The sequence below is a fragment of the Aulostomus chinensis genome, chromosome 14, assembly GCF_037954235.1.
Source record: "Aulostomus chinensis isolate RoL2024-O1b breed Wild chromosome 14, RoL_Achi_v1.0, whole genome shotgun sequence".
Taxonomy (NCBI): domain Eukaryota; kingdom Metazoa; phylum Chordata; class Actinopteri; order Syngnathiformes; family Aulostomidae; genus Aulostomus; species Aulostomus chinensis.
The window spans coordinates 7895513-7911890 of record NC_141333.1 but is presented as its reverse complement, the minus strand read 5'-3'; the positions used below and the strand labels follow the sequence as shown (position 1 = coordinate 7911890).

The 16378-nt window shown below is 41.0% G+C and overlaps 1 protein-coding gene across 2 annotated transcripts; it reads right to left on the bottom strand.

Annotated features, from left to right (window-relative positions):
- Positions 1-798: 798 nt before the first annotated feature.
- On the bottom strand, positions 799-16001 carry LOC147249603 (occludin). Of its 2 annotated transcripts, XM_086223296.1 has the most exons (10): positions 15912-15986; positions 15754-15816; positions 11718-12315; positions 10507-10698; positions 9768-9935; positions 4986-5149; positions 3714-3932; positions 2929-3100; positions 2522-2563; positions 799-2269 (listed from the first exon to the last, which is right to left on the bottom strand). In XM_086223296.1, the coding sequence occupies exons 3-10, from the start codon at positions 12294-12296 to the stop codon at positions 2168-2170; spliced, it is 1638 nt and encodes a 545-aa protein (XP_086079422.1). In that variant the 5' UTR covers positions 12297-12315; positions 15754-15816; positions 15912-15986; the 3' UTR covers positions 799-2167. The 2 variants fall into 2 exon arrangements, with proteins under 2 accessions (XP_086079422.1, XP_086079421.1); XM_086223295.1 differs by having other exon boundaries at positions 15754-16001.
- Between the last annotated feature and the right edge of the window lie 377 nt (positions 16002-16378).

Here is a 16378-nt window from a genome sequence, read left to right as displayed (position 1 = left end):
AGTAGCGTGCTAACACATGGCCTGATGGAAACCTTGAGATTGTGATGATGACTATGAAAGGTACTCAAAGTGTATAAAATGATTGTCCGTGCTGAGGTTGAAGGTGCTAAGAAGACACTTTTTATGAGCGCTAACACAGACTAGCACTCAATGTGATACGTGGTTGTGTTGCCAAATTCAGTGACTGAAAGGCTTCTTGGGAATGTTTTGGATGACGTTTTATATTACGTGTGTTCATATCTCACTTTAAAAAAAACAACAAATGATCCCTAATGCTGTCGAATCACACCAACAAATCCAAAACATTGCCCTGGTATCACTTTATGTTGTAGGTTTGAATTTATGGTGATTTTACTGTTTAGCTACACATGAATCCTGTTTGTATGACCACGCCAAACCTAAACATGCAAAAAATAATTCAAATGGCAGACTGGTTATTTTTGCATTGCTAGAAATAAACGGATGCACTCTCCTTCTGTGGATGATTCAGTGAGTTGATCTACTCAGATGTACACTTCTTCTTGCTAATGAGGTAAAAAATGTCATAATTAGAGATTAAACAGTTACTGAATACAAACAGCAAACCCAGGAGAATGGAGGCCACGACGGAACCTGGGTTCAGCAGCCGCCCTGGTACTTGAGAGGTTCTCCATTAGGGGGCAGTAGGAGACCACCGAGCTCAGCTCCTGAGAAGTCATCCTGCTCTCTGCTGGACATCAAGGTCAGATGCATCAAGCAGAAGAAATCAAAACAAGGACGAAGTGAAACAGCAAATCACTGGGTCATTTTAAGAGAATTAGAAATGCTTATTATTTATTGAATTCAATACTTTTTACATGTTATACAGTGTGGATGTAAAGTTATATAAAAAAAACTCATAATAGCATCAAAGAAAATAAATTCGTACAAAAATAAATGGCTCGCAAATGGTTTGTCAAAAGAATGTTCCTCATAAAAAATACAAATGCCTGACAAATCCCAAGTGTCTAAACAGATTTAAGATGTACACTCGATGGGAACATTCTGCACATTAGGTGGATCAATATAAAATTATCACAAACATAATCAGCAGGTAATATTTTTCATCATGACACGAATAGCTTGGTTTATAGTCAGTCAGGAGCTGTGAGACATGTTCAGGTGTGTGGTCTGGCTGCTTTTATCATGTTTGCATAGCTTCAGCACATTTTGAATGACCACTTATTACGAAGTACACCTACGTGGGTCTTTGTGTATCAAAAACAGATGCTAAAAAATAACTGAATATATCGATACGCTAATTTTGTTCCTTTGATTCCTGCGGTGCACCACATCCATAAACCTTTGCTGCAATATGTATGTGGTCTAAAGCAGATTTGTTAGAAGTATATACAACACAATTAACCACCGTGTGCCCTTTTTTTTTGGTCTCACTGCATCTATGATTTTCAGCATCAAAGTCTTAGTTGGGACAGAAAGCAGCTACACTGGAAGAAGACATGTAGATGTGACAGAGAGCAGCTCACTTCCATACTCAGGTTAATTACAAACAGTGACACGGAGATGAGAAGGAACAGCGAACGCTCATTTGTGATGAGGTTAACACCATATAAAGCGTTAAAAAGAAATTTGCAAAAGAAAAAAGCCAGCAACCTGCCTGACCCTCTAATATGTTCAACACAACACTGCTCTTATCTAAGGAGATAGAGAAGGAAAACCAAAAAACAAAAACGTGCCAGCTGGAGATCAAACAGAACCAAAGAAACCACAGTTATCACAGGTGGCTGAAGGTCAGGTGACTTTCAAGCAGCTTTTCTCTGACCACACACCCTCAGACCTTCCCAAGTGGCTGCACACAGAAAACAGAGAACTGAGAAAATGGCAGTGTTTGTCTGGAAGTGGGTACAGCTGAAGGCTCCGCGTCTCATGTTTCCAGCTCTGCATGCTGCCCTACGTACTTGATTAGAGGATAAAGTCAACATCATTATAATTAACACCCAGAAGGTTCCCAGTGTATGTATGTGTATGTGTCCGTGCGCGCGTTGTGTGTGCCAATGTTTTTCCAGTGAGCGCAGGCACATTGCAGGCAACTTTGGTCATGTCACAGGATGTTTGCAGTATTTTGGAGTGTGTTTTGGTCCCAGTGTGTGTGTGAGTGTTTGCTGAAGAGAGAGCAGACCAGGTAGGTTTAGGAGTGGCTCTTGTCGTAGTCCTTCACCATGCGTTTGATGTGGAACAGTTTGTGTCTCAGCTCTCGACACTCTTTCTTCTTGAATTGGTAGTCGGATGTCTATTGAGAAGAAAAAGCAGATTTGATATAAATATGTAGTGGCACAATGTCTGCTTTTCAGCACATTTCAAACGAATATATTTTTACTGATTGCCATGAGAGTAAAGGTAGAGTAGACTCAACAGAAGTTATGTGCAAAGTAATAAGGAATTTTGTCTCTATTTGTATACAACAAACGACATAAATTTCATGCTGAATCAAACATATTTCGGCGCCAGTTTATGAGACATATAACCAGAAATGCTTCCTGACCCGCTTCATGTCCTTCAGTTGATTATATTCCTCTGCAACAGCCTGATGAGAAAAGAAGAAAACACACTTGTCATGATGATGAAGGCATTCACACTGAGTATTAGAAGGAAGTTCAGTTTGAGGAAATGTGCTCTTTATGGCTGAAAAATCCCATTCATGCATGTGAAGGTATCATTCTCGTCTGAAATCTATTTCTATCAGAGTAAATCCACTTCATAACCTGGGCTGTTCACTTCTGTGAGGAGCCCTGGGGTGGAGGTGTGACGATCGACCAGGCAGAGGCCACAACTGTCACGTACCTTGGCTGTGTTATTTGGCTGAACTGACTAACTCAACAGTGCGTCACAAGCCAGAAATCTAACGGTGTACATTTCTACTCTGAAATGAAGTTTTATGTGTGATCTGACCTGGTATTTGGCAGACGTGTCATCCAGTGTGTCCAGCTGGCGACTGAGTTTGTTTAACTGATCATTGATGTCGTCCATCTCCGCACACAAGCGCTTGTACCTCTGTAGGTCGGCGTCAAACTCTCTCTTATAGTCATGACGTTGTTCATCAGATGTTATTTCAGGGTACACGCTGGAGGAGGAGGAGGAGGAGGGGGAGGAGAGGAGGAAGCGCATTTAAGATAAATCACAAATATTCATTAAAAGGACCTGGAAAGTCAGATCTCACACGTACAGTAAATGACAGTGAACGAGGCGGAAGTGCTGTTTAACAACGACACCTTCTACTCCAAAAGTGTCCTTGCAGAATATTTGTTGCAGTCTGTCAATGCAACAAAAACTACATTTACCCCCCTGTTTTGTACCTTTGGCCCACTTCTCTCCTGCCTGAGTGCAACCGTTGGGGAACGGAATGCCTCAGGAGATTAACTAATCTCCTGGACAGAATGAGGAACATACAGACTGTAGCTCTTTCCCATGTTTAAGTGTCAGTAAAAATGAGAATTGCAATTCAGCGCTGTAGTTACTCATCTCAACTGGATATCTCTGGAACCAGGATATCGTTGTGTTTTTTCTGTAAACAAAGTCACCCGTACAAACATTTCTGGGATTATTATTTATTCAGGACTGAGAATCAAAGTCTCATCCCGAGGGAGCAATAACATTTGACTTTAATCCTCATTATGCTCTCTTGGCTGGGGGTATTTCCACCTCTAATCCAGTACACAGACACAGTTGTTTCTCACCTCTCCCATTCTTCCATGTCAACCTCATTGCCCGTCTCTCCCCCTGTGGTGTACTCCGTCTCATACTGAGACTCATCCATGTCGGGGTTACGTCTGCGTCTCTTGCCCCTCTTGGCTGAAGGTTTACGTCCTCCACCTGTCTCCTCTGAAGGGCTGGAGCTGGTCCTCCCACCCTGGGGGAACATTTCTGATGGTCGGCTGATGGTCCGCTCTGAGTATCTGTGGGTGGACAACAAAGACACAAGAACTATAGAAGAACTAGGAGTGGGAGTGCTAGATCAAGAGGACTTGTGATAGAGCCACCACATGGATGACCTGATGACTGAGCATCTTCACACAAATACTTTCAAAATAAAGTTAAACTTGAACTTGTTAAACTTAAAAAAAGTAAGTAAAACTTGTCTTTAAAGCAACAGTGAGAACAGTTTAACAACCCCTCTAACTGTGAACACCATCAAATATGGCTTGTGTTACAATGTAACTGAATTTGAAAAATAATTTGATATGCACACAATTCCTATCTGTACCCATATTTAGTCATCAGTGTCTTCTTCTCTCCACTACCATGTCCATGAGATACAGCCCGATTTAGTTTTACTTTTACCTCCAAACAGGCAGACAAAAGGCAGAGGTAACTAATAAATAGTGGCACGGCCTTGCGACGGAGTAAATACCATTAGTGATTATTACTGCTCACACCCTATTAGAATGACCAGATGGAGGGCCCTCAATGACCAGGAAGCAGGAGTAGCTCTTGAATAATGAACGGAGGAAGCGTGATAATTGTTGTTGGTTTGTACGGATTTGTAGAGGAATCCAAATCCAGCTTCGCAGATATTGAAAGTTCTTAAAAAAGGCTGCAGAAAGTCAATAGCAGAGCACAACCAATCTGCAGGCAAACATTCCTCAGCTTATGAAAACACTACATTTTGTGCAAAGAATAGCCTCCAGCCCTAAAAAAAAAAGTTTTTGTGCCTTGTTAAGACTTATTCTTACTGCAAAATGTAATTGTTTTTTCAAGGTTGTTAAGAACCTTTTGCCTTCTGAAAAAAATTCAATGAACTTGAGGGGGGAAGCAAGGGAAAGTTAATCCAACAAGTGCTCAAAGGTCACATGCAAAGCTGCATTCTGTGGGCCGGGCAATATGTTTTCATGGGTTTTAAAACAGCGCTGTGATTAGATATTGCTTGTGTGAGTCACGTGTTATGTAGTTGTGTTTTTCGTGCAGCTAAATAAGGTCTAAAGATTTAAAGTGGAGCGCTGTGGACCTACTCGTTGTTGTCGGTGGTGTCCCCATTGAAGGAGCTGCTGTCCGCCTTGGCTGGGGGGTAGGAGATAACACTGTTGGCTGAGGCGTTAAGCAGCCCGCCTCCTTTCTCAGACACCAGCAGGGTTGGGGCGTCCTGAACACTGCGACTTTCCTCCACATTGTTCACCTACAGCAGGCAGGAAATCAGCATAAACAAACAACCACAACACTCACAAAGACAACACAGGCTCATTTTCTGACTGTTATCCTGCTCGAGAAAGCATTACTCTCTTTAACAAATGACCTGACACATTAAATGTCCTGTAGAGCTTTTCTTTGTGTTCCTTCCGTTTTGAAAAATTGCATGTATGTATCCATCATCTACAAGGAAGTCATGATCAAGACAGAAAGGTGAAAAGACATTTATCTGGCCTCCACTTCTTTCTATTGTCTTGTGTCTTCATGAACACCTGGGACGGATGTTTAGCTTTAAACTAAAGGAAACAGTGTGTTGGTCAAGTAAATACATCTCCCTTAATCTGTATTTCCAAGTCCTTCCTGTGGGCTCATTCCTCACATCGAAGGTCTCAGGGTTGGTCACTGCTTCTTCCACTACAGGGGTGCTAAATATATCAATCATTAAAGACCTTTACGAGACCTCCAGTCAAACAACATGGTGACTGTTCTTCTCTGCTATCTGCATGGATGAAGTGGCAAAAACAAAGGTCTTCAGGCCCCATAAAATTCATACTAAAATCACTCCTTTCAACACAAAAAGTATGTGCATTATTCAAAGAGCACTGTAAATGGGTGAAGGGGCATGTCTGCAAATTTAAGACAAAAATTCATTCACATTAGCGAAATTTAAGAGTAGTAAGACATCATTCCTCTAAAATTAGACGTCTGAAACGCACCTGCGAAAAGAGGCATGAATTTACAGGGCAACAACTGACGATTAGATGTCATCATCAATTAACTTGTAGATTATTTTCCAAATGAACCCATGACTTGTTTGGTCATTAAATGAAAAGTTACTTTTTCAAATAACTTCTTTTGTCCATCCAAAAATCCAAAACCAAAAGACTCTTCCTTTTCTGTTGAAAATGACAAAAAAAAAGATAGCTTATCCTCACATTAAAGAGCTTGGAATCAGCTTGACATTTTTGCTTGAAAAATATTTTCTTTAGTTGACTATTTGAGTCATCAATGTATTGTTGCGTAACTAATGAAACTTCTACGCTCCTGTTTCTTCACGAGCACTTTCCTAAATTCCTCACAGAGCAGCAGCAGAGGCAAATATCAGCCAACCCCTGAAAAACAACAATCATAGAGGGTGGAGTGCTTTTGGGTGGGGGAGAGCTGCCCCCCTTGCAGCTGCAGGAGAATCCCGTTTGAAGAGAGCAGTTCATGTAAGAATCCCAACAATGCCCTCTTACAGAGTAGCACAGCAGCTGCTGCACTATGCACAGACTATGTAAGCAGAGCAAAATGTCTAAGACACTTGAGCCTGGGGAAAAGACGCTTGAAAGCAAAGATGGAAGACACAGAGAGAGGAACATCAAAGGGAAGCAGGAATGGAACAGAAGGCCAACAAGAATGATGAAATAAGTAGAGAAAGAAGAGAGGTGGTAAGGACAAAGTCTCATGATGGTGAAAGACAAACATCAAGGACAATTAAGTAAGGTGCTGTTAAGAATGAACAAAAAAAAAAAGACAGCTTCCCTTTTTCTATGTAACCTTTATTTACATTAAAGGCCACAGAAATAAAGTTCAAGGATGACAATGTATTCAAATTTTTCATAGTTTCTTCATCTTCATTCTGTGTCATTTCACAGTAATGAAGTAGTTGTAAAATCAGCTTGCCAATTCACTGTTAGAGAGTCCACTAATATTAGCTTGTTTTTTGTTGCAAATTCAGTCGTGAGGTAGTCCCATGCTGTTATCCATGGTTGAGACAATCATAATAACTAGCAATCATTCAAATTTGAAGATATTCCCATGAGGCTTTCGTGAGATAATGCGCAACTGTGAGTTGAAATTTTGACCTTGACTTTTGACCACCATAATTGTCAGCTCAGTTCATCCTTGATTCCCAGTTGATGATTGTGCCAAACTTGAAGAAATCCCAAAAGTCATTTTTGAAATACTGCTTTAACGACAACAGGATGGATAGGCAGACAACCTGAAAATATAATGCCTCCAGCCTTTACTTTAATGTTACCTTAGGCATTAGCCACTTAGTAACTGGCATTGAAATATGTCAATAAGTTAGGTCTTGACTGGATTGCTGTGTTTCACCAACATTTTATCTGTTAATATTATTCTAACTATTGAATTTGATGTTTTAATCCGTCCCTATGAAACCAGCCACAGATAGGTACACTCTACAATGTTGCAGTACATAAGCACTTCCAGCACACAGACAGCTCTGCTGAAACTGTCTCTGATGAGCTCATGAAGGAGACACAATGCAGCCCTCCCCCTCCCGGGTGGGGCTGAATGAGGGCAGTGTGTGAGGTCATCAGAGCGAGTCAGGCATCCCCAAGCTCAGCAGCAAAAATGTCCAATCTCAAACAACTACCAGCATGGCTGTCATTGGCCATGTGAAACCAGAGAAACTGGATGATTCATTCTGTGGCAGTAACATGAAGGCAGTGCAGCAACGAAGAAAAATACGCACAGAGAAGCCGACTCTAACCCCCTTTTCCATTGGAAAAATAAACCCTAACACCTTCTTACATCTGGCTTTTGTCTGTAATGGCATTCAGTCACAGGTCAAATAACCCTGCAGCAGACGAGGGTATTTGTTGGCTCCAGCTCCAATTGGCATTGACATTAACACAAATCCTGTGTGAATTCTGTACTTTGCATCCTGTTCCATCATGATGCACAACAAACTTATATAACTTTTTGTCATTACAGCCACAGATTCAGGAATAACTTACACGACTTGTAAACTGTTTAAGAACGCAGACAGAAGATGTATGTTGGCTGTGGTTCAGACAAGCATGGTCTTGAAATAACCGCCCAATTTGACATCTGTTTTTAGGTATTACACGTTAAACACTCCAGTTCTATATCCCAAACCATACATACATATTTCTTATTTGAGAACAAAATCTGCCTAAAAAAAAAGGAATCATCAAAAATGTACTTGGAAACTTTTCCTTTTGCTAAGCTTGAGTAGCATTTGAGTTTACATAAAAAAGTCAGGAATTGTGAAATGTCTAAAAGCGGCAGCAGTGGAACCTTTGTCACCCAACCTACAATAAATGTGGTGACATCAGTCAGCAAGGCTCCATTTAGACACTAGTGCTAGTCACAGTGTTCACTCTGGGCTTGCCTCATTTACTCATCATGTGCTGACTCCACACACCTCTGTATCCATGATTCCATGCAATGACAGACACTCAAAAACAAACAGCTCTATATAATCAAACACAACATCATGTCTGTTTAGTGCTACTTTTAGTAATATACACAATGAGTCCCCAGCTGAAAAACACGAACAAATGATAGGTCTTTACTTCGGTTTTCTTCAGAAAATTCCTTGAAGTACGTAGCTATGGAATACTTTTGCTTCACTACATTTCCACGCTGCTCTAGATCTTATTATCAGTCAGTCTGTGGCAGGTCAAGTCAATGAACAAGACCTATTTTCAAGTAACAGCCCCATATGAACGATTACAAACCAAAGGCAAGCTCTCTAGAAACCACCTGGCTGCTCACTATCTACAGTGGTGGTTAATGGTTAATGAGAGTGAAACCAGGTAGTAGACCATGAGCAAACAATTCATGACTTCTATCAGCCCTTAGCCTGAACAAAGGGACTCCATCGGAGGAAACACTGTGTGCACATATCAGCGTGACTGTTTCCCTCTGGATGTTATAAACTAAAATAGGACCGGCCTTTAGGACTCATAAAAATGGGTCATGACAACATATGAGAGAATAAACGGCTTAGAACATTGCAAAGTCTAACCGGAAATACGGCCTGGATATATGTCTGAAATAGCAAGTCATGTGACAAACCAAACTCAGTTCTGCCTAAGTTTCCGCATCACCACTATCACCCAACCCATCTTTATGACAGATGAGTACTTTGATGGGAGGACAACATAACAACATAACACATGACTACCTTCTTACAAAATTTACATCCTAAAAATCGGTGGAAACCAAGGGTGTAACAATTAAGCAAGCCCATGGTTCTGTTTAATTTCCTGTTTTGTTTTGGGGTTTTTTTTGGGGGGGGCGTGATTTGTATTGTGTATCAAACAAAAAGACAGTAAAATGCAGCGACACTCACAATGAGCTGAAACAAATCAAGGAATCAGTAACCTAAATGAACGCTGTGTTTTGCTGTAACTTGTGGCCGCCAGGGTGCCAGTGCCTCGTGTCTTCTCAGTGTAACGTTGGAGACAATAAGCCATTCATATAACACTGTTTTTGTTTTCCTTGAGGAACCAAAAAAAAAACCAAACAAAAAACCAGCATTTCATATGAAATGTTTTTGTTTTTGTCACACACTTTGGCTACAGATTGAGAAAAGTATATGCCAGTCAATTTTGGTGGCTGAATCTACCATGTCAGAAAACAATTACATGCCATCGTCTAATCCCACCAGTAAACATATTCCATCAACCTTTTCTCAGCTGGATTTAAACCCTCTTGATTTGACTGCAAGCTGTGCAGCCAAAAACTCTGGGTCAATTAGGGTCAAAATTTCATTTTTCTTTGTAAATCCCATGTAAACCCAGCTTTATTAAACTGTGACTATCACTTTGTTGTTTTTTTTTCCTTACCCATTCTTCTACATCTCTGCCCTCGGAGGCTTTTCCAGCAACGAGAGGCTCGTCCCAGTAGATGTTGGGTTTGCCGTAGCGCCAGATCTTCCCTCTTGTTTTGTGTGCAAAAAAGGCTGCAACACCCAAGGCAATGACAACCAGGAATCCACAAACCATAGCAACTCCCTTCAAGAAACAGAAAAACAGTTATAAAACTGACATTTTCAAGGAGATAAGCTCAAGGATAAAAGTGATTTATGTTGTGCAAAAAAATACACGGTACACATTATAGGAATAATAGCAGTATGTACTACAAATGTGGAAAATTGTTCATGATAAGATAATGTTAGAAAACACAATTCACAGCCGCTTCACAAAAACAGAGGGTTAGAAAACATTTCCATTACATCTGCTGTTGAGCCTATCAACAGAAAAGAAGCATCAAAAAACATATTAATCTATTAAAACGAGTAAGAATAATAAGAAACAAGCTTTTAAATCAAGCTTTTAAAATGCAAGGAGCTACTGATTTTCTTTGTTTCTACGGAAAATGTCCTTGAAACTAAGATGGGGGAAAAGCCACAGTTTTCAGCCATTTTAAGAGTAATGTAATGTAATGTAATGTTATAATCGCTGATCATTTTTCCAAGAAGTGACTAACATTGAAATGTTGCAATTATGAGACTACTGAAGGGTGAGGTGTCATATCAAGAACACAAAATACATAAAATGTACAATAAAAGAAAATGGAACAAACCTCCTGTGGGTCGACAAAGCAGTAATGGTAGAGGTACTGGTTGTACATGGGGAACCCCCCCACTCCTCCCATCTGGGAGTAGCTGGTCTGATATAAGTTCTGACACATCATGAGCATGGGATTGTACATCATATTGGAGGATCCCTGGGCCATGGGGTTCACCCCAACAATATAAACAATGTTTATGATGCCCTGAAAAAGACACAGAGTTAGTGCTCTGACTCACAGCAGCCATTTCTATGGTATCTGTCATTACTGAACACCACTGGCAGAAGTATTCCTCAATATTCAAGAATGACGAAGACCATAGTATCAGATCATGTAAGATGAGTCATTCAGCAACACTCAAGTCTCCCAGATCTTTGCTTAATCTACAATGCGTGCCAACTGTACAGCACAGCAAGGATTTGATGATCCAGGCCGTTTACTACTGCTACTCCCTATGAGTCAGTTCAAACATAAAATGCCCCTTGGATAAAAGGGGAAACTAGAGCTGCATGAAAGACATGACTATTCAAATAAAAATAAAATGAGTCACCAACTCTTTCCATTTTTTATTTGTTGTGATTAGTCTTTTCCCAAGCAAGTCATTTTTACCATTTGATGGTTCCAGAATCTTAATGAGAAAAGAAGCAATCTGAATATGTCACTTTGGGCTCTGAAAAAAAATTTTTTTCAAAATGTTCTTGACATTGTGTCTGTGTAGGTTCTCATTCATCCAGGTCATCGTAGATCGAAGCGAAGTAAAATCTGGTTAACTTACGTCCAGTTGACCAGATTTTACTTCGCTTCGTTCTTGACATTTCATCAATTAAAGAACTAATCTGTCACTGTCGGGACTGTCAAGGTTGTTTCAACCATTCTTGCATATCTGAGTAAGTTAGGCAACATAATGGCTGCTAAAAGGTCATACTTTTTCCAACCCAGGAGAAAAATGATCATAGCCCTACTAGGAGTGCAACCCAGGAGCACCCGCGAGTTGCCCCGTGTTGCCTGAGACGGAGTAGGAGTGAGATGGATCAGGGTCAGAGCCAATCAGAGGGAGAGAAGGAGTGGGACTTTGCATTAGCTGTTTCATTCTACAAGCAAACCATAATTAAGATATTTTAACTGTTGTTCTAGCGATATAATTTTGCCTCTGATGAATGAATCACATATCACCACTTATTAAATCCAAGGTATTTGGCTATAACAAACACAACTTGACCTACCTGCAGGACAGCCATGATGATGCTGGTTACCAGTAGGGCCAGAAAGAACTTCCTGCTGCGGATGGCACTGGATTTAGAGAAGCTGCAAATGAAGAAAGCCAGTGCCCCAATGAAGTTGATGGCTGCCATGGCAATCATTGCAGTTTTGGCTGAGTAGGGTGAAATATAGGAGCCGTAGGAGCCATAGTTGCCATAGCCTCCATAGCCCCCATATCCGGAACCATAGCTGCCCACACCATATCCACTGCCGTAGCCCATCCCAGCTCCATAGTAGCCCGTTCCCATTCCATATCCATACTGAATGTCCCACATAAGTGTGGAGGCCACACAGGCGAAGATCCCCACACACAGCACGATTACTGTAGCCATCATGGCCTTGACGATCCCAGGAGGTGACACCCATTTGTAGAAGAGCTGCGGCTTGTCCTGAATGTAGTAAGATCCTGGAGGAGGTGGGTATGCGTTGTAGTCACTCTGAGGAGCACGAAAGCTGCCCGGTGAACCATATCCATTGTTGGATGGTGGGGTGAGAGGGGGACTGTACACAGGTGGACTCTCGTAGGGCTGCTTTTCAAACATCGCTCAAAAATATCAGAAACTGTAAATAAAAACAACAGCACTAAGGGAGACAATCTTGGCACAGAATGAAGGCAAACTGTACTGCACACAGTGAGGTAGAACCGTCCGACTCTGTCTTTTAACAGCACAGATATGAGTAATGCTATGTGGAGATATGGACAAGTGAGGCGTGACTGGTAATCAGGCTAGCAAAAGAGCAGTGTAAATGTTTTACCACTACAGGGAGTGTGATTTATGACGGTATGAGGAGAGTTTGTTTATGAAATAGTCTCATTCTGTGTTAGGATTTTACAGAATGCAGATAATTCAATCTCTTATCTTGCAATTCATGAGATCAGACCTGCTTTTCTTAACATAAAATGATAAATATTAGAGGAATGAATTTGGCATTGACATCTGTAAACCAGCTAAGTCCGAATCAGCATGGAGACATCTCTACCAGGACGGGGAGCGCAACCAAACAATACTTGCATTTTTTTGCCTCTTCACAGGCAGTAGCAGTTTCTCTGCAGCCCCCACAATATCCAGACTTTGAGCATTTCATATCCCTCCCTCCAGCTTTTCTGTTTCTGCTCTGTTACAACTTACAAAGGTAAACAAGGCCACAATATAACAATACCCATTCTTTTACAATAAGGCCTTCTGGGAGTTCGAGTTTGAGTGAAAGGGCATATGAACAACAGGGCAACCCCAGAGAAACAAACAATGAGAACAATAATACGTCTTCTTTTTACTTTCTCCATTTGCCAGCTGTAATCTGAAAACTAATAATAGTTGATTTATTACATGAAATTTTACAAAATTGTGAAAAAAAAGCAACTGATCTTTACTCGATGAGCAAGAACAACCAAATGTTGTCTTTTTTGATCATTCAATTTTCAGCCAGTTTATTTTATCAGCTGAGTAAATCATTTTTTCAGCGAGGGCTGCAGCTAACAAATACTCTCATAATCAATTCAATGTCTTTTACAATTAATTGAACAAAAAAATCGAAAAATTCTCATTGCAATTTCCCAGAGTTCAATTTTCTGTCAATAGAGAGAGTGAGACAGAGAGCGAGAATGACACAGAGAGAGAGCGAATGAGAGAGACAAAGAGAGAGAAAGACAGACAGAGAGCGAGACACAGAGAGAGATGGTCCCTGGCAGTGCCCACAGTTTGCAGTCCAGGGCAATAACTCTCCTTTCTCTATGGGGCTCTGGCACACACTGCAGAAGAGGTCTCGCCTCAGAGCCTCCATCCTAGACACCTTCCCATTATTCCTTTCCTCAGTCCTCCATCTCCCTCATCCCCCTCTTACAATTCCCCTGTCCCTAACTCCACTCCCCCCTTGCCCCGCTCCCTCGATAACTTATTGCCTTTGTTTTGGGAGCAGGAGGGGCAAAAGTCAGGGCTGCTCGTCACAAGAACAGTGTTACCATGGAGTCTGAGTCCAAAAAAAAAGTAAAGAAAAAAAGTTGAGGCACTGTCCAGGGAGGACTAAACAAGGGCTGCTCTGTGTTTCTAACGAGTGGAGGGAGAGAGACAGAGGACAGGTGGATGGGTAGGTTCTACACAGTGCTACTGTCGATCAACAGGCCGTAGCTTGAGCCAGTGATGCCTGGCTCCCTTCAGATAAATAACCTGAGGCTAACGCTCTGTCTGGAAATACTCTGCCTTCCGAGGAAGAATTTTGGTAGTCGGTTCTAATACCACTGAATTCACGCGATTCCCAACACTGTTATACCACGATACAAGTCAACAACACAATGGCGAAGTCAATAAATTTAACAATAAACTCCTGCTGCATGCATGGCCTGTCTTTGAGGGGGCTGCTTGTCACTTAAATCCGGTGAATACCAAGGTATTGGTATGGTACAAAACATTTGTAATTGAAGAAAAATGTACCTATGCTCTCTTGTGCAGAGCAGAACCAGCCCCGTGTTAATTTTTGAACTAAAGTGTTGGTGAGCAGACAATTGAATAGAGAAGACAACAGCTGGACAATAGATTTAAGAGGGTTCTTCGGTCTCCAGCCTCTAGTAACATGTATGATCCTAGTGTTTTCTGACTTCTGGATTCATCAGGAAGTCACGCTGGAGGAAAGAAAATCTATAATCTAGGCCATCTAAAAGGAAGTAATTGATAAATAATAACTGGGTGAAGTAGATTACGCGTGTAGAATCGGGACCTGTAGATGGAAGAGATCGCTTGTTTCTCCAATATGAACAAAAGCAGTGAATCATAACTCATTTCTGTAGCAGCAACAGCATAACAACAACAGTATGTCACAGAAGTAGAATGGCGTTTGTCAAAGCTGGCCCACTAATTTACTTCTCATGTTGGTCAGATATACACAGTATTTTTTTTTCTTTTCTTTTTTTTTTTTTTTACCACAGTCACAGGTCAAGTCAGACGCCCACCAGGAGCTGGACGGCAACACAGAGACTCTATCATCTGCTGCTGATAATGGAATTCCAGTCATACAGTCACATGTCTCACATCTGTCAAAAACAATTAAGCTGCTGCTTCATGTAGGCTTGGACCCACTGGTATAAGGGTCAGACGAGATTTCCTGCCAACAAGCCCCCAAGAGAAATAATTCCTGACCTGGTCACACACACACACACACACACACACACTTCATCTGGAGAAGTGGGTTCACTCCCAAAAAAAAAAAAAAATTCAAGCTATAGACATTTCAATGCAAAACCCGCAATTTATTCTGAAAGCTGAGTTTGGTGTAACTCTGAATTTCATGTAGTTTAACAGCTGGAGCCATAAAATCCATGTACACGATGATGAAGGTGGTAATTATCAGAGGGCTGTTGCACAGCTTGCACTTGCTTTGAGGAGGTCAGGTGTGGTGCAGGAAGAGTATGTACGTGAGCATTAACATGTACGCAACTTTAGCACATTCTCAGCGTAATACAGGTGCTTCATGTTCATATTTGCGTTATGCTCATGGATGAAAAGTAACAGTTTCGTTTCTAAAAAGTTTTTTTTTTTTTTTACAAAGAATTACGATGTATTACCGTGATATAATCAAAACCTATCACAAATTATTGAAGGGATTGCAGGTTTTGCATCTTTAAGAGTTTGATAGTAACGCTAACTTGTCGTTAGTTAGCTTGTGTTTTAAACTACGATTAAATAGGGGGGGAAAAATGACTTTTCTTACATTGATATTGACAACTTGGTGTTAAACTTGTTATGGTGTATTTCTGTGACAAACGGCGCTGAAATGATTCTTTATCATCCATCAGAAAGCAAGTTAACCAGCTTTACGTGACAAGAAAACAAGACGAGGGGTTCCACCTGGCGAGGTTACAATTAAAAATAAGTTTCCACGCTTTATTTCGACTGCGACTTGGATTAACTCGGCAAAATCATATGAAAACACGATTATCTAATCGTTAAGTTTAGTGATGGACCGGACCGGAGCAACAATCACCTCTCCACCTTTGTGTTGTCTTACCTGAGGCTCGATGAGACGGAATAAAAAGTTAGCCGCTGCCCGTCGCTGTTTCCTGTCCCTTTTCTAAAAGTTTGGAACACTTCAATAATTGACGGACACTCGGATAATTCCCTTATATCTTATTCAAATTTGAAGTGAGACTCTTCATGTGAGGCTACCTTTAAAAAGAGAAAAGGTTTCTCCAAGCTCGAGGCGTCTGGTCCTGGATGACGGGGAGACAACGGTCTCAGCACAGCAAGTGCTTGGTCCCGCCTGCCCGCGGTGATGAGGCCGACCGCACAACACCGCTGCACCGCTAGTTCACCTCCGCCAGAGGTCAGGCTTTAGCGTGTACAAATATCCACAGCAAAGAGAAACTACTGCAAATCAACGATGAATTACAATTAAAAAATAATTTCTCGTTACTTTTTTCACATTACGATATAGTTGTTGAGTAATGACTTCATATTTGCAGTGGGAGTAATAATTAATGTATGTGTTGTCCTTCTAAAAACCCTCCAATTTCATTTTGTCTTGAAAATAACCAAAGGAGAGTATGATTTAGCATTTTTCTACAGGAAAAGGTTTTATCTCTTTGTTCAGAATTTTAAACATACTAATATCAATCTCGATTGTAAATATTAGT